We start from the raw sequence: 16,199 nt of genomic DNA on the forward strand, positions 1-16,199 counted from the left end.
ATTATGCAGTTCTGCTTAAAATACAAGCTTGCTTGAATGATGCTGTTTGCCAGAGCATTCATTCATTGGCACTGATCTGATGGCTCATTGAGATTGCAAGGTACTGCAATTAATACCATTTTACAGCTGGTAAATCACTCCATAATTCCTGTACTGAATTCTGTTTGGAAGTCAAGATAATGTGAACATCTTTTAAGAAGAGGTTTGCACCTTGTCCTACACATTCCAATAGGAGAAACTTTCACTATTACAAGAAAATCTTCAGTTACTATGAGCTGTTGTCCATGAAATCAGGCGGTATGATGCGAGTTGTAGGCAGCTGAAAATACCTTTGGGTCTTCATTGTTTGCTTTGGGGTTTTTATGTTGTTTGCATTGTTTTTAGTTTAATTTTTTAGATGACCTAGCAACTCTTAAGTGTGCTTTTTCTTTTTAATTCCAGAGAAGCAGCTGGAAACTTTAAACAGTTACAAGGTGACACCAAGTTCACCGAGCAGTTCGGACGGAGCAGATTTGTCCTCCATTGATGCCATGATGTCAGCAGTAATGAATGTGGGGAAGATAGCTGAAAATGGGGGGACCTCTCAGACTGTCAAATCTCCCTCGAAGTCTCCTGCACCAAATCGGATTGGTAGGAGGAATCAGGTTTGTAAACCCAAGTACAGGGAGATGCTGGGAAGTCAAAACAGCTACATGGAAAATGATGTGATTATGTTTCATTGGTGGTTTTGTCTTATTTTCACTCAGTGAGTTTGTCCTCCTTTTGTCATTGCTTCTTTTTGCATGTTTCCTGATGGCCTTTCAGAACTTCACTTAAGAAAATTGGAGATGGAAGAGGTCTGCTTGCTTGGGCTCGCCTGTCATACAGTGGGCAAGCTGATCTACCAGCTGACACCAGCAGCAGCAAAACCAGAATTGCCACTTCTTTCCTGCTACATCCATTGTCTGTGTTCTTGCATTGCCCTGATTTGTTGAGAAGGACAGTTAATTTCATTAACCTAAGAGAAAATATCTGGAACTGAAGTAGTTCAGTGAGGGAATGGCCTGACCCAGTGGGCTGTGGGGCTTGGCTCAGTTGTTGAGAGGGTCCCTTCATGAGGTATTACTGCTGCAGAAGATCTGAGTGGTTAAAGGTGGTGCTAGAACAAAATGTCCATAAAGGCACTCGGTTCACACAGTTAGTTGTACTGTAAGGTGCCCTTAGTTGTAGTTAATGAAAACGTGAAGAACTGTTGCTGAATGCTATGTGTAAATCTTGAGAGCAAATATGTGTAGCTTTTATCAGTTTTTTTTTTTTCTTTTCCATTTACCAGTTGATTGCTGCATTGATCTGGAGAAGTGAAAGAGCCATTTCAAGCTGTGATTATTGACATCCATGTGTCTCTTTTGCTGAGTTAAGCCTTACTAATTAAGGTGTTGTGGAACAGCAAGAAATACCCCAGGTTCCTGCATCTATTTGACTTTAGCACAGAGAATTTGTAAATGAATCAAGATGTAACAGAGATCTGAAAGGTTGAGAAGTGTGACTCATGATGGTCCTATACGATTTTATTAATAACTTGCAAGGTGGCTGCCCAATTGACATACTTATGACTTGTCTTGAATTTTCTTGCTTAAAATGAGTCAAAAATTGTTAATAATAAATGAACATAGGCATGATAAATGAACATAGGAATTCTTAATTGAAGAGCCTTGGCTGTGTACATGCAACTGTGTTGGTGGGGTCACACTGTCTAGCATCTGAATTCAAGGTTTATTTGCAGTGTTCCCTGTTAAGGGCTACCCTGTTTCCTTGATTTCATCGTGTGAAGTACAGCATGGAGTTCAGATGAGACTCAGTGGCAGTGCTGTTGCACAGCTGTCTGCTGGTACACCATGTGGCTTGGCTTCGGAGAAGTTTATTAGTGTTGGTGACCTTTATTCCACCTGATACTTTGATGGGCATCGAATCAAAGGAAGCTCTAGAGTAAATGTGACAGGATTAAGAGGGATTCTTACGGTGTAAAAATAAATAAATACATCGAAAACATAGTAAATAGCCTTGTTGTTATTAGGCTGAAAGATCATTATTGCCAGAGGGGCAAATGGCTACGTTACTGAGGTATTAGAAGTAAGATGTGAAATAATAACTGGGTATCAGTCTGTTTAACAACATCCAGTACAGTGAATTTCCATTTTCAGCATAGCAGCATGAAAGCACTGATTTGTTCCAGTGTTTAGCAGCGTGCAGATCTCCAATTCCGATCAGAATGTGCCCCTGATTTTAATTGCAAGGATAGTAGCAGTTTGTTAGTTTTCTGAGTCTGACTGCTGTTTCTTGGCAGTGAAATACTTTGCTGTGGACCTTTGTCCTAAGTCTATGGTTCTCTTTATAATGCTGGCTTTATCTTGGCTCTAGTCTACCTATAGTCTAATAAACATGTTCTCTCATCAACCTGCATCCATCTTGACTTCTCATTTGCTTTTCTCTATAAGAGAATAAGGAAAAAGGTGACAAATGTAAGCTGGAGAAAAGCAGCCCTTGTGCACAGTTCCCAAAGCGTTTGCCATCAGTTGAATGCAGAGCAGTCTTACCAGGTTGACTGAAAAGAGAGTAGGTAACAAATTAACTGTTAGTTTTATCTTTTGATTCAGGAAGTGTGTTTTCCCCACCTTGGCTCCAGTGAGGTGGCTGAGTGCTGTGTTCTGTGGAGGTGATTTGGAGTAGGGATGCTAATGTATTTTGGTCTGGATCGAGTCAGTCAACAGCGTTCCCTCTTGTAGCTACCCTTGATTTGCTTGAGCTGTGTTACGGTATGCAGCATGTACCCTGGGTGACCACTGGAGAAAGTTTGGGTTTTAGTTAATAATAAACCCCAGATTCAATACTAATCAGCTCTGGCAGAGCTATAGTGTGTTTCTGATCTTTGCTTCAAGGTGAACCAGCAATTACTCTATCTGCTGTTAATTTGCTGATTCGAAGAGCAGGCAGTTGAGAATGCAGGCTCTGAAACCATTGATTGCATCGCGTAGAACTGTATCACTTATTTAAACGGGGGGCAAAAAAGAAGCAGTAGGTTGATAATTTCACATAAATACCCTGGGGATTAAACACGATCTAAACTGTCAGCACAGCTGCAGGGATTTTCCTCACAGCGCAGTGTGTTTGTTCTCTGTCCTGAGCCAACTTTAACAGGGTTGCAGTATAATTGGAGCTGAACACCACTCCACAGACTGGTTGCATGTAGTAAAATTAAAGTTGTATCATCAGTAGGATGGAATGCGTGTGTGTGGATTGTATGTGTGTGTGTAGGCCACGGGGATAATGTGTTTTAATCTTCTTGGGGTGTTCAGACTTTGTAATGGCAGTCTTTCTTACTTGCTTTCTAACATTCTGTGAGTAACAGGGCATTGAGCCTTGGCCTGTGTGCGTGGCGGCCTACAGTGATCACCTTCAGCATGGAGAGCCTTGCAAGGGAAATGGGGGGGGCTGGGAGAGCCTAGTGGTTGCAAGTCCTAATGCTTCTATAAGGGAGGTCAGTCGCTTTGTTTACTTGAGGCAAAATGAGAAAATAGCTCTGCATCCACATCCACGAGATGCTGGAGTTAATGGAAAAATATCACGACCCTGCTTTTGAAAACGTAATGTTAGATTTTAGTCAGGAACTCTCCATAGTGTGTTTCCTCAGGTTGCGTTGAGGGGAATATTGCTTTATTAAGTTGAAACATTTTAAAAAAATCAAAACATCAAGAAAAAAACCCTTTTCTAACACTGTGTCAGTGTCTTTCCTCTTGAAATGCCACAAGATTAATGGCAGAGGCCTAGGCCGGCCACTGTCGGTGCTCCATACAAAGGCTTGTGTCTGACGGTCTGGAAGTGGTCCTTTCTCAGCTGATAGCTTGTAGGATAGCAAAGGGGGAAAAAAATGTTTGGAAAAAGGAAACACATAGATATACACACATCAGCTCCCTCCTGTTTCTGAATAAAGAGCTACTTAGGTTTGGTGGGGGGTTTTTCGCTGTTTGTTGTTTTTTTTTCTTGTTTTCACTAATGCTACCTAAAATAGCCAGCAAAGAGATTCAATAGAACGCATCCTTTTAGCATAAATATTATAGCTTCCCATCAGTCATGCAGAGATGGTTTTCATATTCTCATCACCATGAGTTTAGGTAACAAATGGTGGACCTCTAGCTGGTAAAGCTGTGCCTAGTTCTACAGAAAACTGAGGTTTCATTTTCAGTGCTGGGCCTTCTTGCTTTCAGTCATGCAGGCTTTGGTTCACAAGACACATCTGGTGAGAATGACCGTATGTCATCCTTGCAGACAACTCAGGCAGATGCCTTTGGTTTCTGCGAGAGTGCCATTCCATCCTCAGCTGTGAAAGAGTGGCGGCTTTCCCCAGTGTCTCAAGGGCATACTTAAATCAGACTGAGCAATCCGGGTCAGGTCTTCTGCATTGTTTGTACTCATGGTTTGACTGTGGTTACTCCTCCTTCTCACCTGGATGGAGGATAATTCCCTACAGGTTCATAATGTGTTCTTTTGGAGTCACGTAGGCTCCCACATTGTCACCTCTTTCTCGTCATGACCTCATCAGATCTTGCAAGCTTAAGAAGGGTTGGGCCTGGCCAGTGTGCCTGGATGGGATGCTTCCAGGAGAAACACAGGATGCTCAAGGAAGTGGTGCTGGTGATTCAGTAAATGCTGTTCTTCCTTCTGAGTCAGAGCTCTGAGAAAAGGGCACTGGCCTAGCAACTTGCCATGAAGGTGGGGTGGAAAACCCAAAGTCCTGAAGACTTATGCTTCCTAAAGATCTTTTTGGAAGATTAGTTGCATTTGCCAGCATATTCTGGCAGGATTCCAGCCTGGGTAATTGCTTTCTGCTCACCTAAATTCCTCTTGGCAGTTTGAGCTGGTTGCAGTAATTGCCTTCACTTCCTGTCCTAAACTGCTACTGCTGAGTATCTGTGTGCTGTTAAAACAGCTGCTGTTCTTCTGTGGTCATTGAAATGGCCCCTATTTATAAATTCAGAAGTTTCTGAAACTTCCCTGAGGGATCTACTGGGATGATAAATGCACATACAAGTTGTTCTCTTAAGCAGTGGCCTTTTGTACTGGAGATGGCTTGTACTTTTTCCATCCACAGCAGTAATAACTTTCCAGTTCTTTAATATCTGTATTCCTCCTGTTTCTTCACAGGAAACAAAAGAAGAGAAGTCTTCCTATACCTGTCCTCTGTGTGAAAAGATTTGCACTACACAGCATCAGCTAACTATGCACATTCGTCAGGTATGTAAAGCACAAGCTCTCGATTCCCTGTTTTATTAAGGGTGTCTCAATTGCCAGCATGCATTTTGCAGCACCGAAAAACAATTCTACACGTGAATCAGAAATGCTCGGATATAACTTTCCACAATTGTTTTGCTTCTATTTAAGCTTTCCCTTGGTATTAATAATAATGATGATGAAAAAAAATCATCACCAACTGGGAGGTGGATGATTCTCCTCTCTTTCTCTCCTTTCCTTCCCCTCCCTACTCCCCCAGTGGCTCAAATAAGGATGTGTGTCCTGTTCTGCACAGCTTAAGGTATCCTAAGGATCCGGAAAACCACTTCCATCATGAGGCATAAGTCCTGTTTTGTTATCCTGTTTGAATACAGTTCCCTTTACTGTTCATGCAAATAAGAAGCAGGAAGAAACAACTTTAAAATCATCTCGGTGTTAAAGAGCCTCTCTGTCCTTTACAGGATACAGCAATTTTGGGAGGCAGAATTTAAAATACCCATTTCAGATGTATGATGCTCTTTATTCCTGTCAGATACAGGCCTCATCTTGCTCCTTTTGAAATATGTACATGTGTGTTATGAGGAGCTTTGGCTTTTTCTATGTCAGAAAGTTCTCCTTGGGGTGTTAAAGTTGTGGTTCACCAACTGTGAGCCCACTAGATATTACTTCAGTTTTCCCTTCTGTACTGTAACTGTTACTTAATTTTTTTCCTTATTCTCCATTTGGTTTTGTTTTGTTAGCTTGGGGTTTTTTTTGTTTGTTTGCTTTTGTTTTTTTTTTGGTGTGTGAAGAAATGTTCACTCCTCCAAATGCAGGCAAGAATGAGTGGTACATATAACACAGTAAGCTGATAGCCACGTTTCCCCTGTAAAACAGAAGCATTTGCTTCTCTTTTCTTACTGCACAGTCACTTTGAAATTAATATATTTAAAGAATATTTTTAAATGTCTTCTGAAATCAAGTTTATAATTACATTCTCTTTCTTTTTTCCCCCCTTACCATTTACCCTACCCCAAACCACTACATGGCTTAACATATTCCAAGGTACCACTTGGAACAGATGTTGCTTCATCCCTATCTGTCCTCTTCTGCTGCACACTCAGTGAAAGTACAGTGTGTGGTGGGCATTCCAGGCTGCACAAAGCAGCTGCATTAAGGAGTTAAAAGCAAAGGGAGATGGTGGAGTTAAGGGGGAGGGCTGTGAAAATAAATTGGCTATGGGGCACACCTAATATAAGGTATTGTGTCAAGTGGCTCTCGGAAGCTGCTTTTAAGATGTTTACAGTACTCTCAGATATTTTACTTACCCTTTGTAAGTCATTCAATGAAAAAAAAAATCATTGCTTTCTCTAGCATAACACTGACACTGGAGGGACAGACCATTCCTGCAGCATCTGTGGAAAGTCTCTGAGCTCAGCGAGCTCCCTTGATCGCCACATGCTGGTGCACTCAGGTGAAAGGCCTTATAAATGTTCAGTGTGTGGACAGTCCTTCACCACCAATGGAAACATGCACAGGTGAGTGCTGATCGTGACCTAGGAGTTTGGAAAGCACTACAGGATAGGGGGCTGGGTTTGTTTCCTTGGTAGAGCTTTGAAGCTGGCTAAAGATATTTACTTAAGGAGAAAGAGTGGACTCTGGTATATGAGTGTGACGTGACACAAGCTCACACACACAACTGCCAGGATGATTATGTTGTGGGAGGGAGCCAAAATTGAGAAAGAGCTTCTAGTTCTCTTCACATAGTATTCAGTTGTTGTGGATATCTAGAAGTATTGCTGTTTTGGTTTTATTATTATTTTGACAAACAGGATGGATTTTTCTCTAAGGATAAATATACATATATGTAGAGGAACTTCTAATTCTGTAGCTTCTGAGTAGGAGATGTGAATGGTTGTACTGGGGCATCTGTGGTGGTGGTGGGTCTTAAGCAGTGCAGTATCCAAATATCACTGTGAAGATGCCTCTTTAGAATAATCAGTCTTATTTGTAAATACATACATCACTACTTGCTCTGTGGGCAACATACTGAACTACAGATCCAGGAAATTATCTGTGACCAGAGTATCCAAACATGATTCATGTAGTTTCTCTCATAGAGATGTAGCAGTATGTCAACATTGGACAACTAGGGAAACAATGTAAAATCACATAGAGTCATAGAATATCTGAATTTGCACCGGTCCCAGAAGGATCATCACCCCCATCTCGTAAGAGTTTGCAACCTACAAAAAACTGGAAGGCAAGCAGGGAAAAGTAGCATAGCTTATAAGCAGCATGGCAAGAGTGATGGTTACAAACTGGTTCTGTGTGGGAGGGAAGATACTTTGTTTCACTGATTATTACCAGGAGTTTTCCAAGCAGTGTGCTATAGGCTGAATGAAAGGCGTTACTTCAGTGACAAAAGGAGGGATAATATAATCCTACCCAATGGAAGCAGTATCTGCTTGCAGCTCTGCCTCTTTCTGGATGTTATTGACAGTTTAAGCAGTCACATGAAAATGAAGAAATAGGAGTGTGTGCAATTTTGTATCTGTGTGTTCATTTAACCTATACTTGATAAGAATTGAGGAGCGATGGAGAAAGAAACCTCAGATGAGAAGAGGAAGATGTGAAGATGCTCAGAGGAGATACTGGCTTTGGGCATTGAATAAATCATGTCTGTCTCTACTGAGTCAATTGTGAGCAACATTTTCCAAATTGGGTCATTCCTCAGGAAGGCAGGGCGGCTTCTGACTTACAGCTGGTGCCAGCATTGGCACCAGAGGGTGAATGTCAGCACCAAGACCCTCATGCTGGATGCCATTGTGTCCTGTGTCCAAGGCTACTTGCTGAAGGGCTGCAGGGTTTGTTTAGCTTTTTGCTCACTAGGCATCTCCTCATCCTCTCCAGAAGCAGGGAGAGACTTCCTGTGGGACATTGCTCCAGGCCTGCCAGATGTTGATGTAGTATCCTTTGCTTATCAAGGTTTCCTTGTATAGCAACTGTTATCGTGCTTTAGCAGTAAATCTGCCAGACTGAGTGACTTGCCCAAAAGAAGTAACTATAGATCAAATCCTTCCGATGAAAAGGTTGTTCATTTAAAATCCTTCCTCTTAATGGGGTGTTGTCTGATGTTGCCAGGATCGGGTGCTCTGTTTACTGTCTGTGCTAGGAAGGACCTAAATTGTGCAAGGGACAGATTTCTGTTGCAAGCTCTTTCCATCTCACAGGTGTCAGCTCCTGTCTGCTCTGTAAAACTCCTCTCTGTGTAGACTTATGTGTTGCTGAGCTCACTGACACTGTACCAAGTGGCCTCAGGCCTGTGATGGGAAAGATCTTGAGCCTACTGAAACAGGGTAGTTTTGCCAAGGAAATGTACCGGTGGGCAAGATGGTGCTGAACCAATTGTTTGCAGTGAATAACCATTTCTTGATGCTGTAACAGGCTGTGATACTGAATTCTGATGCTGAAATGAAAAGTACAATTGAATGTACAAGAAGGCAGATGAGGATAAATACAAAGTGAAATGAAATTTTTTATCTGCTACTATAGCAGACTCACAAGGAAGATGTTGGTTTTGCCCACTAGGTACTTCCTTCAGAAACAGGTATTTCTGGTCTAAGATGGTCTCAAGGAAATTATTCCGTAGGCACCTCAGGCCTGGCTGTAGCATCGTGTCTCAGTGCTATGCATGAATGCTTTTCATGTCATGTTCAGAACCTTTTGCTTCAGGATCCTGGAGCTGCCTCGTGTGCTGCTTCCGAAGGCCTTCCTGATGGTGGTACCACATCTGTTCTTCTGTGCCAGCTGGCCGGTGGGGCAAGGATGCCAGCTCGTCTTTCCCTGCACACAATTCTTTTATTCTCTGATTTCATGCTCAAGTATCCAAATAGTGGCTGATATATGCCCAAACCAGCAGAGAACAGGGTTTCTAATGTCCCCCTCCAGAGTTACATGAACTATGGAGTTGGGGAGAGAAATTGTGAGCTTAACAGAAAGCTGTGGAAGCTCTGGTAAAGCATCAGCAGAGCTTGAACATTCCCACATAGTGCTGTTTTTGCACCAGATATGTTCAATGCTTGGGACTGCAGTGAGGGAGAATGTAGTCTGTTGGGATCTGAATGGGAGCAGAATGTGCATACACACCTTGCACACGTCTTCTCTTTCTCCCCCATGCCTTGTTCTGGCTCTTACTTAACTGTCCGTACTGTCTTTTTAAACTGGACTTTTAAAATACCATTTAGGGGGAAAAAAAATCCAGTGGATTTATTTTGTCAAGGGCGATGCTGTGCCATGGGAGTGCTTACTTCTGTGCTGAGAGGATGAAATTTTGGATCCATTTTTCCACCTCTGGCATCCAGGCCATTAGACTTTCAGCAGAGCAGAGGAGGAGGGGAGAAAAGTTCCAGTTGCTTTTTTGCCATTAGGAAGTATCAGTGCCAGGGTCCTTCTAAAAGGTAATTTTTGTCCCCGCTCCATTTGTTAGGTGACCCTCCATAGCTTTCATTTGTTGCTTTTTTTGCATCACAGCAAGGCTTTCTTGCAATACCCAGTTTTTGTCAAGTGAGAACACTCTTTACTCTGCCTTCATCTAGCTGCGCTGGGGTGTTGTCTGTACTCTTTACCTGTTTAAATCGATGCTGCCCTTCCTGACTCCCACAATACAAGCGAACACTTCATTTGTAAATGAGTCAGAGCCTCTCACATAAGGTCCAGTTTCTTTTTGTTGTGCTCCTTGGCTCCTTGTCAACAAGTCGAGTTGAATGGGCACTGCAAATAGAGGGGTGGAGAAGGAAGGTTCTCGTGTGCAGCAGCATTCAGTAAAAGAGGTTAAAACCTGCTTCCTTTTCTGACCAGGCTGACTCTTGGCCAGGATTTTCAACAAGGAACTGCGAGCTCGGGGCATCTCAGAAAGCTCTCTTATAGCTGCCAGATTGCTCCAGAGTGGCCTGAGCCTCCAATGGGGACAGTCACAGTTGGAGAGAGCAAGGATCTCTGGAGAGTGCTCAGTGTATAGTGTGAAAATCACAGAATTGTAGGGGTTGGAAGGGACCTCTAGAGATCATCAAGTCCAGCCCCCCTGCCAAAGCAGGTTCCCTACACCACATCACACAGGTAGGAGTCCAGGCAGGTCTTGAATATCTCCAAAGAAAGAGACTCCACCACCTCCCTGGGCAGCCTGTTCCAGCTATATTCCCTCTTTCTTTTGAATGTGCTGTCAGCTTAGCCGCCTCCATCTCAGTGTTGCCACTCCCATTTGAGGAGGGTCGTTGCAGTCTGCTGTGATAACTGGGAGATTCATCCGTGTCTGGGATCTGTACCAGAAACACAATTTGCTGAGACAAAGTACAACTGGAGAGGATGCTGCCTTTTGTACAGAAGCTGAACAGAACTGGAAGGAGCAAGCCTTGGAGTGTTAGGGCCTGATGTGGGGCTTTGGATGGCTTGTTTTCTTGGGGCTTTTAGGAATTCAGAGGAGGAGAGATCACAGTGATTTTGAGTTCTAAATTCCTGTAACTGGAGTGCCACTGTGATCTGTACATCAGAAAATGTGTAGTACAGAGCACGCTAATCCTCACACTTCCCCACCAGAGACACAGACTCTGCAGCTTTGTCTCAGTCACAGTAAATTATAGCTGAATGCTCTCAGATCTCTAGTAGGAGCATGAACTCTTATGGAAAGAAGTCGTGTGTATAAAAAAAAAGAGTTTTCTGTGACTCTGAGAAGTCTGGGGATTTCCAGAGAAGTGCCTGAAATCAATAGCTTGCAGTTACTGAAGGCTGTCCATGTGTACTATCACTGGAGCTCTCTAAGGAGTTTACCTGTGAATCACGCCAACTCTGAGGAGCTCTTTTGGGTCTGGACTCTGCTGCCAAATAGGAAGTTGAAAGCCTCTTGTTCTATCTCTACCACTGCATGTCCCCAAAATATGAACAGATGAGTTAGTCTGCAGATCTGGGTCTTGGTGGTGGTGATTCGTAAGCTTTAACATGGGGCCTTAAGGTAGAGAAATGAGCTCTCTTGATTTACTGTGCTACATTCCAGTAGAACATGCGTCTCACTTCAGAGGGAAGAGCGATGCCTCCACTTGCTCCAGATGGGTTTCCTTCAGGGTAGGAGACACTGCCAACAGCTCTTACTCCATTTCTAAGGATGGTCTGTACCTGTCACTTTAAAATCAGATTTCCATCCCTGCCAAAGACACGTTCTTCACACAACTTGGAAACGTTAATAGGATATAAATGCCAGAAGAGAGGCGAGAAATGACCTTCCTTCCAGTTTCCAGTGGGTAGCAATTACAGGCTCCGTGGCAAGTTTGGAAAGAGTTAAGGGATAATACATGTATTTCAACCACAACTTCCCAAGTTTGGTAAACTGAACTGCAGTGTCTATGGCTGGTGTTCACCAGGCTGTCTGTACGTGTGATAATGCAAACTGAAGTGTTCTGTATGAAACCAGAATGCCACAGCTATCGACCTTCTTTCTGTCCTTCCGTCCTGCCTGGCAGAATTCCTCATAGTGGCATTTTTGTTACATCCTATTTGTAGGCTGTTTATGTACTGTCTCAAGAACAGGTCTCCAAGCGTGGAGATTTTCTTTTTTGGCCCATGCAAAACACCACATGCAACAACCACATGCAGAAGTCTTTGAAAATCAAATTGGAAGATCTGGATTGCAGAAGCTATGCTTTGAAGCGTGCTTACAAAGGGTCCTATCAAAGAAGGTATTTCTTCTTTTAATTAAGAAGGCGCTTTTCTTTCTCAGTCTTATTCCCAGTGTTAGATAATTTTCCCAAACTGTTTAGTTGTTTTTTTTTTTAACATCATGTCAAGAGAAAAACAGCTGGTTTTGTTATCTGTGCATGGTACTGCTCTGCTACTGAAAGCTTTGGAATGGCACCTTCTGTATGTGTGTGTTGCAGAGTTTGGGTTTTTGGACAAAAAATGGTAGATGCACATGCTGAAGGGGAACCTGTGAATGCTGATGTTTTAGCCAGCCTCCTTCACCAGCAAGCAAAGGCTGTAATGTGCTGATTGGAAGATGAATGTTGCATCCCCAGAAAGGCACAGGGATTGAGATTCATACATTTTGATCATTTCCCAGCTCTCTTTAGCAAGTGTCTGTCTTTTATAGACAGGAAGGCATATAGGCTGCCTGTGACATCCCAAACATCCAATATCCAGAGTGTCTTCAAGATCTCCCTGTGTTCCACCTGTGAATTCTCCTGTGTTATTTATGATGCTGGCTTGCTTCCAGTAAGCTCTGTGTGCTTTGTGGGGTGCAGTGCAGTAACAATGCCCAGCCTCAAAGTACAAGTAGGATCTCCGCAGCGTAGCACATGCATGCAGTCTGGCATTTGCCTAATACAGAGATTTTTGGAGGCAGATTCTGGCCAAATGGGATGATGAATTGTTTTTGTTGTTGTTTAGCATCTCAGAAGGGAACTGTCTTATTACAGCGTTGTTTTGTTCTCTGGTGCGCAGATGGCCAGTTGGAAATTTGGTGTTAAATCTTTGGTAGCTTTGGGAGATGGGACACATAAAATCTCGAAGCTAAAAACGAGCGCCCAAGGAACTTGCCACACTGCAAATGACTGACACTTCACATGTGTGAAGAGGCCCTTGTTTATTGTCTTGCACAATGGAAATGTCTCTTTGGTCATCTCCTGAGGAGCTTTTATTTCAGCGCCCTTAAATACGAAGAAGCAAAATGTATTACAGGCTTTCAAATCCATTCCTTACTTGTGGGGGATGATTTAACCGCTGTCAGCATGCTAGTAAAAGATAAGCTTCAGCAAATACAAGTGCCCTAATTCTTGAGCAGGGATAACTAACACAAAGGGCTAATTGCAGTTTCTAGTCATTGATAACCGGAGCTGTAGAAGACGAGCGAGATACGATACCTGTTTGAGTTTTCTTTGTGGTTAAAAACTGTTCCTTACATTTTCGTTTAATACGTTTGGTAAATAAAGGTGGGGAAACGGAGAGAAATGTTTTCGGTCTCTGCTGTCAGCAGGGATGTCCAGAGTAAATGTTTGGTACCCTGCTGGGACTTCTGTGTTTTGAAGATGATATCAAAAAGAAGGAAAAAGGTTGGGATTTTTCAGCAGCAGTCTCTAGCAGTAAGAGCCTGTTTCTCTGTGTTTTTGGTGGGAATGAGAAGGACAAATTGTTTCCAATAGTCCAGGCAGAAGCTTTCGTCTGTCTCACTGTTGCTCCTAAAGAAGCACTTGTGTCACAGTCCCGCTGTCAGCCCTGAGAGCTGTAAGGAGATGCTATGATTTCAGACATGTTAAACACCGCTTGTAGCCTTGGACAGCATCCCCCTTCAGTTATCATTAAAGACCAGCAAAGGAAGTGAACACAAAAACAGTAATGCTGAGATCTGATTAGAATCAAGCGAAGCAAGGAAGTGCGGAGTTAAGATTTATATGCTAACCTTAATTAGCTCTATTGTTCTTGAGAGCTGAAGCATACACAATGAGGAACATTATACTTGCATCTCCACAGCTCTTCAGTACCTAAACATAAGAAAGAATTCATTGTGCTTTTCAGCCCTAGATTTTGCGTGCGCTGCCTTTCATTAATATCTAAATCTGCACTTGTACTTTGTAAGGCTGTGGATTTTTAGGCTTTAGTTTTCTGCAGACAAGGAGGGGACGCTGCCTTCAGTGGTGAGTTGAGGCTTGTGGTGTGAGCGGTGCTTGAGGGGAAGGTGGTCTGACATCAAGAGTAGCGCCACCCTCCTCACGAGCAGCAACATAAATCTCCATGTAACAGAGTGCATTCAGCGTAGCTTAGCGATGCTTTGTTAACCATGTCACAGTTCAAACAAGCACAAACCACTTGACAGATTAGACAGTGGTCGCAGAGCACATGGCTGCACGAGGCCTTGATCTTTCTGCATTAGTACCTTTTCAGGAGCATCATCTCCTCCAAAGGTTTAGTATTCTCAGGGATGCTGCCTTCTCTTCTTACCTTGAGGAGTTGGCTTTTCAGCCGGTGGCTTGTCTTCCAGCCTGTGTACTTCATTTAGGGCAATTCTGTCTAGTAAATGCTGGCTGCTGAGAAAGTTTGCTGTGAAAGTTTCTGTGTTAAGGTCATCTTTGCTTAGCCTGTTATGTGTGCATATCGGAAATACTTGCATCGCTTCCCTAATGAGTGTGTGCTCAGTGTTGTCTGAAAAGACTCCTGGGCCAAGTACAAAGAGAAGGAGGAAAAAGTCAGTCTTATACCTTGTTTGTGGTTGCTGCCGTTCCACCTTTAATGTATATCTTCTAGCTTTACCTTTTCTCCCCCCAAGTATCCAACCTGCTCAACCTGTTCTAGCTCTGCATGCTGCAACTGGTACATTGCAGTATGTACCCCCTCTCAGGGTCAGTGGGTTTTTTTGCCTTTCTCCTTTTTCCCCTCTTTTTACAAATACGCTGTTCATTCATAGCAGACTTGTCAGCATTTGGGGAAACTTCTCTAGCTTTAAAAAATGGTCTTATTCAGGGCCTTCTGCTCATGTTTCTGAACTGCAGTGCTCACCTGCGTGATGCAGGGCTTTGGCAAAGACATGATCAGGTGCTCGTGCCATGCAACAAGTAAACAGCACACAGCGTACCAACACTGCTTTCTCCTTGAAGGCATCAACAAGGTGCTGCCTTTGTCAGGCTGCTCTCTTAGCTGAGGTTTTCTAAATGCTCACAGTGATTTCTAGTGATTCTTCAACGTCAGCTCTCCAGTGCATTGCATGGAAAGATGTCCCAAACCCCCCCACATTCTGCAGCGGTTCCTGCTGATTCCTCTCAAACAGCGCTAGTTGTGCAGGGACTTTTGTTTCCAGCTGCTGTGCTTGTTGAAAGTGGAGCTGTGGAACGTGATGAGAAACCTTTTCCTGGTGCTGTGAGATCACCGCTGGTGAGGAAGGAGGACCACATGTTCAGGAACAGGAGAGGAAATGGGCTAAACACGTGAAGCCTCGTGTGCTGGGGTGCCGTCCTCAGCGCTAGGAGAAGTTTACACAGCTCATGCGTTTCCCGATAACCCTCACTTCCTTGCCCTTTGAGTTGCATGGTGACTGCTGATACCAGGGCAACGTGGAGACCCTGCTTTAATACAGATGTGCCTCTGTTATCTCATACAGCTTCCTTGTTTGCAGACGTGCATGTGGGGGGAGGTTCTAAGCTCCATCTGCGCGGTGTCCCCAGCAGTGCTGTGGTGGCTGTCTATTTTTTCCTCCTCGAGCTGTGTGACGCAGCAAGTTGTTCTCTGCTGTGTGCCATCGGGATTGCTCAACAGTGGAGTGTGACAGGGCAGCAACTGCAGGAGGACTCTGCCTGTTTCTGGGAAGTCACAGAGGTTTCTGTTTGCCTGGTTGTTCAAGGGGTGCAGCCTGGGGGGAGGCAAGATGTACATGGGACTTCTCCAGTCTTGTTTGCTCTTAGGACAGACCTATTCCTCCTTCTGACATCCCTTTCTGATTTTCTCTCTTTTTTTCCCCCCCCACCGATGCTGTTATTTAACATCGTTCCAATTGTCCTTACCATCTAATCACACTTGTTTCCTTTAAACTTGTAATTAAGCTTTTAGACTGTGATAACTAAAGGAGGTACCTGAAAACCACATATTTCCAAAAAGATGAAATAAAACTGCGGTTCAGAATGTCCCAGGCCAGGTTTTTTGGTATGCTTTTTAAAAGCTTATTCCTGCTTAGTTTTACTGTTGTTAATAAACTTTTGTCTCCAAGCTTAAAAAAGCATGGGGGCCTCAGAAGGATCTCGTTTAATACTTATTAGAGAGTTTCTTATGGCTTATAAGTCTCCGTGCACTATTTGGCAATGCCGATGTAGGTCTGCTCTGAATTTAATGCAGGCTGCAGGCAGTTGGGTGCAGTGATACTGGGAGGCTCATGCTGCATTTCTTGCCTCTTCTGACCTCGCTTATGCACGGTTTGATGTGAAGGG

General features: G+C 43.5%; 1 protein-coding gene across 7 annotated transcripts in view; it reads left to right on the top strand.

The window, feature by feature from the left end:
- The window catches only part of RREB1 (ras responsive element binding protein 1), a 116,242-nt gene that overhangs the window by 54,402 nt on the left and 45,641 nt on the right, over positions 1-16,199 (top strand). For 6 of the 7 annotated variants that reach the window (XM_015854537.2, XM_015854543.2, XM_015854538.2 and 3 more), the window contains 3 exons: positions 442-644; positions 5,179-5,268; positions 6,619-6,782. In XM_015854537.2, the coding sequence (XP_015710023.1) occupies positions 442-644; positions 5,179-5,268; positions 6,619-6,782 (457 nt within the window). Of the gene's footprint in view, positions 1-441; positions 645-5,178; positions 5,269-6,618; positions 6,783-16,199 lie in introns of those variants that run through there. The other variant, XM_015854542.2, reaches the window with a different exon arrangement.

The sequence above is a fragment of the Coturnix japonica genome, chromosome 2, assembly GCF_001577835.2.
Source record: "Coturnix japonica isolate 7356 chromosome 2, Coturnix japonica 2.1, whole genome shotgun sequence".
Classification (NCBI taxonomy): Eukaryota; Metazoa; Chordata; class Aves; order Galliformes; family Phasianidae; genus Coturnix; species Coturnix japonica.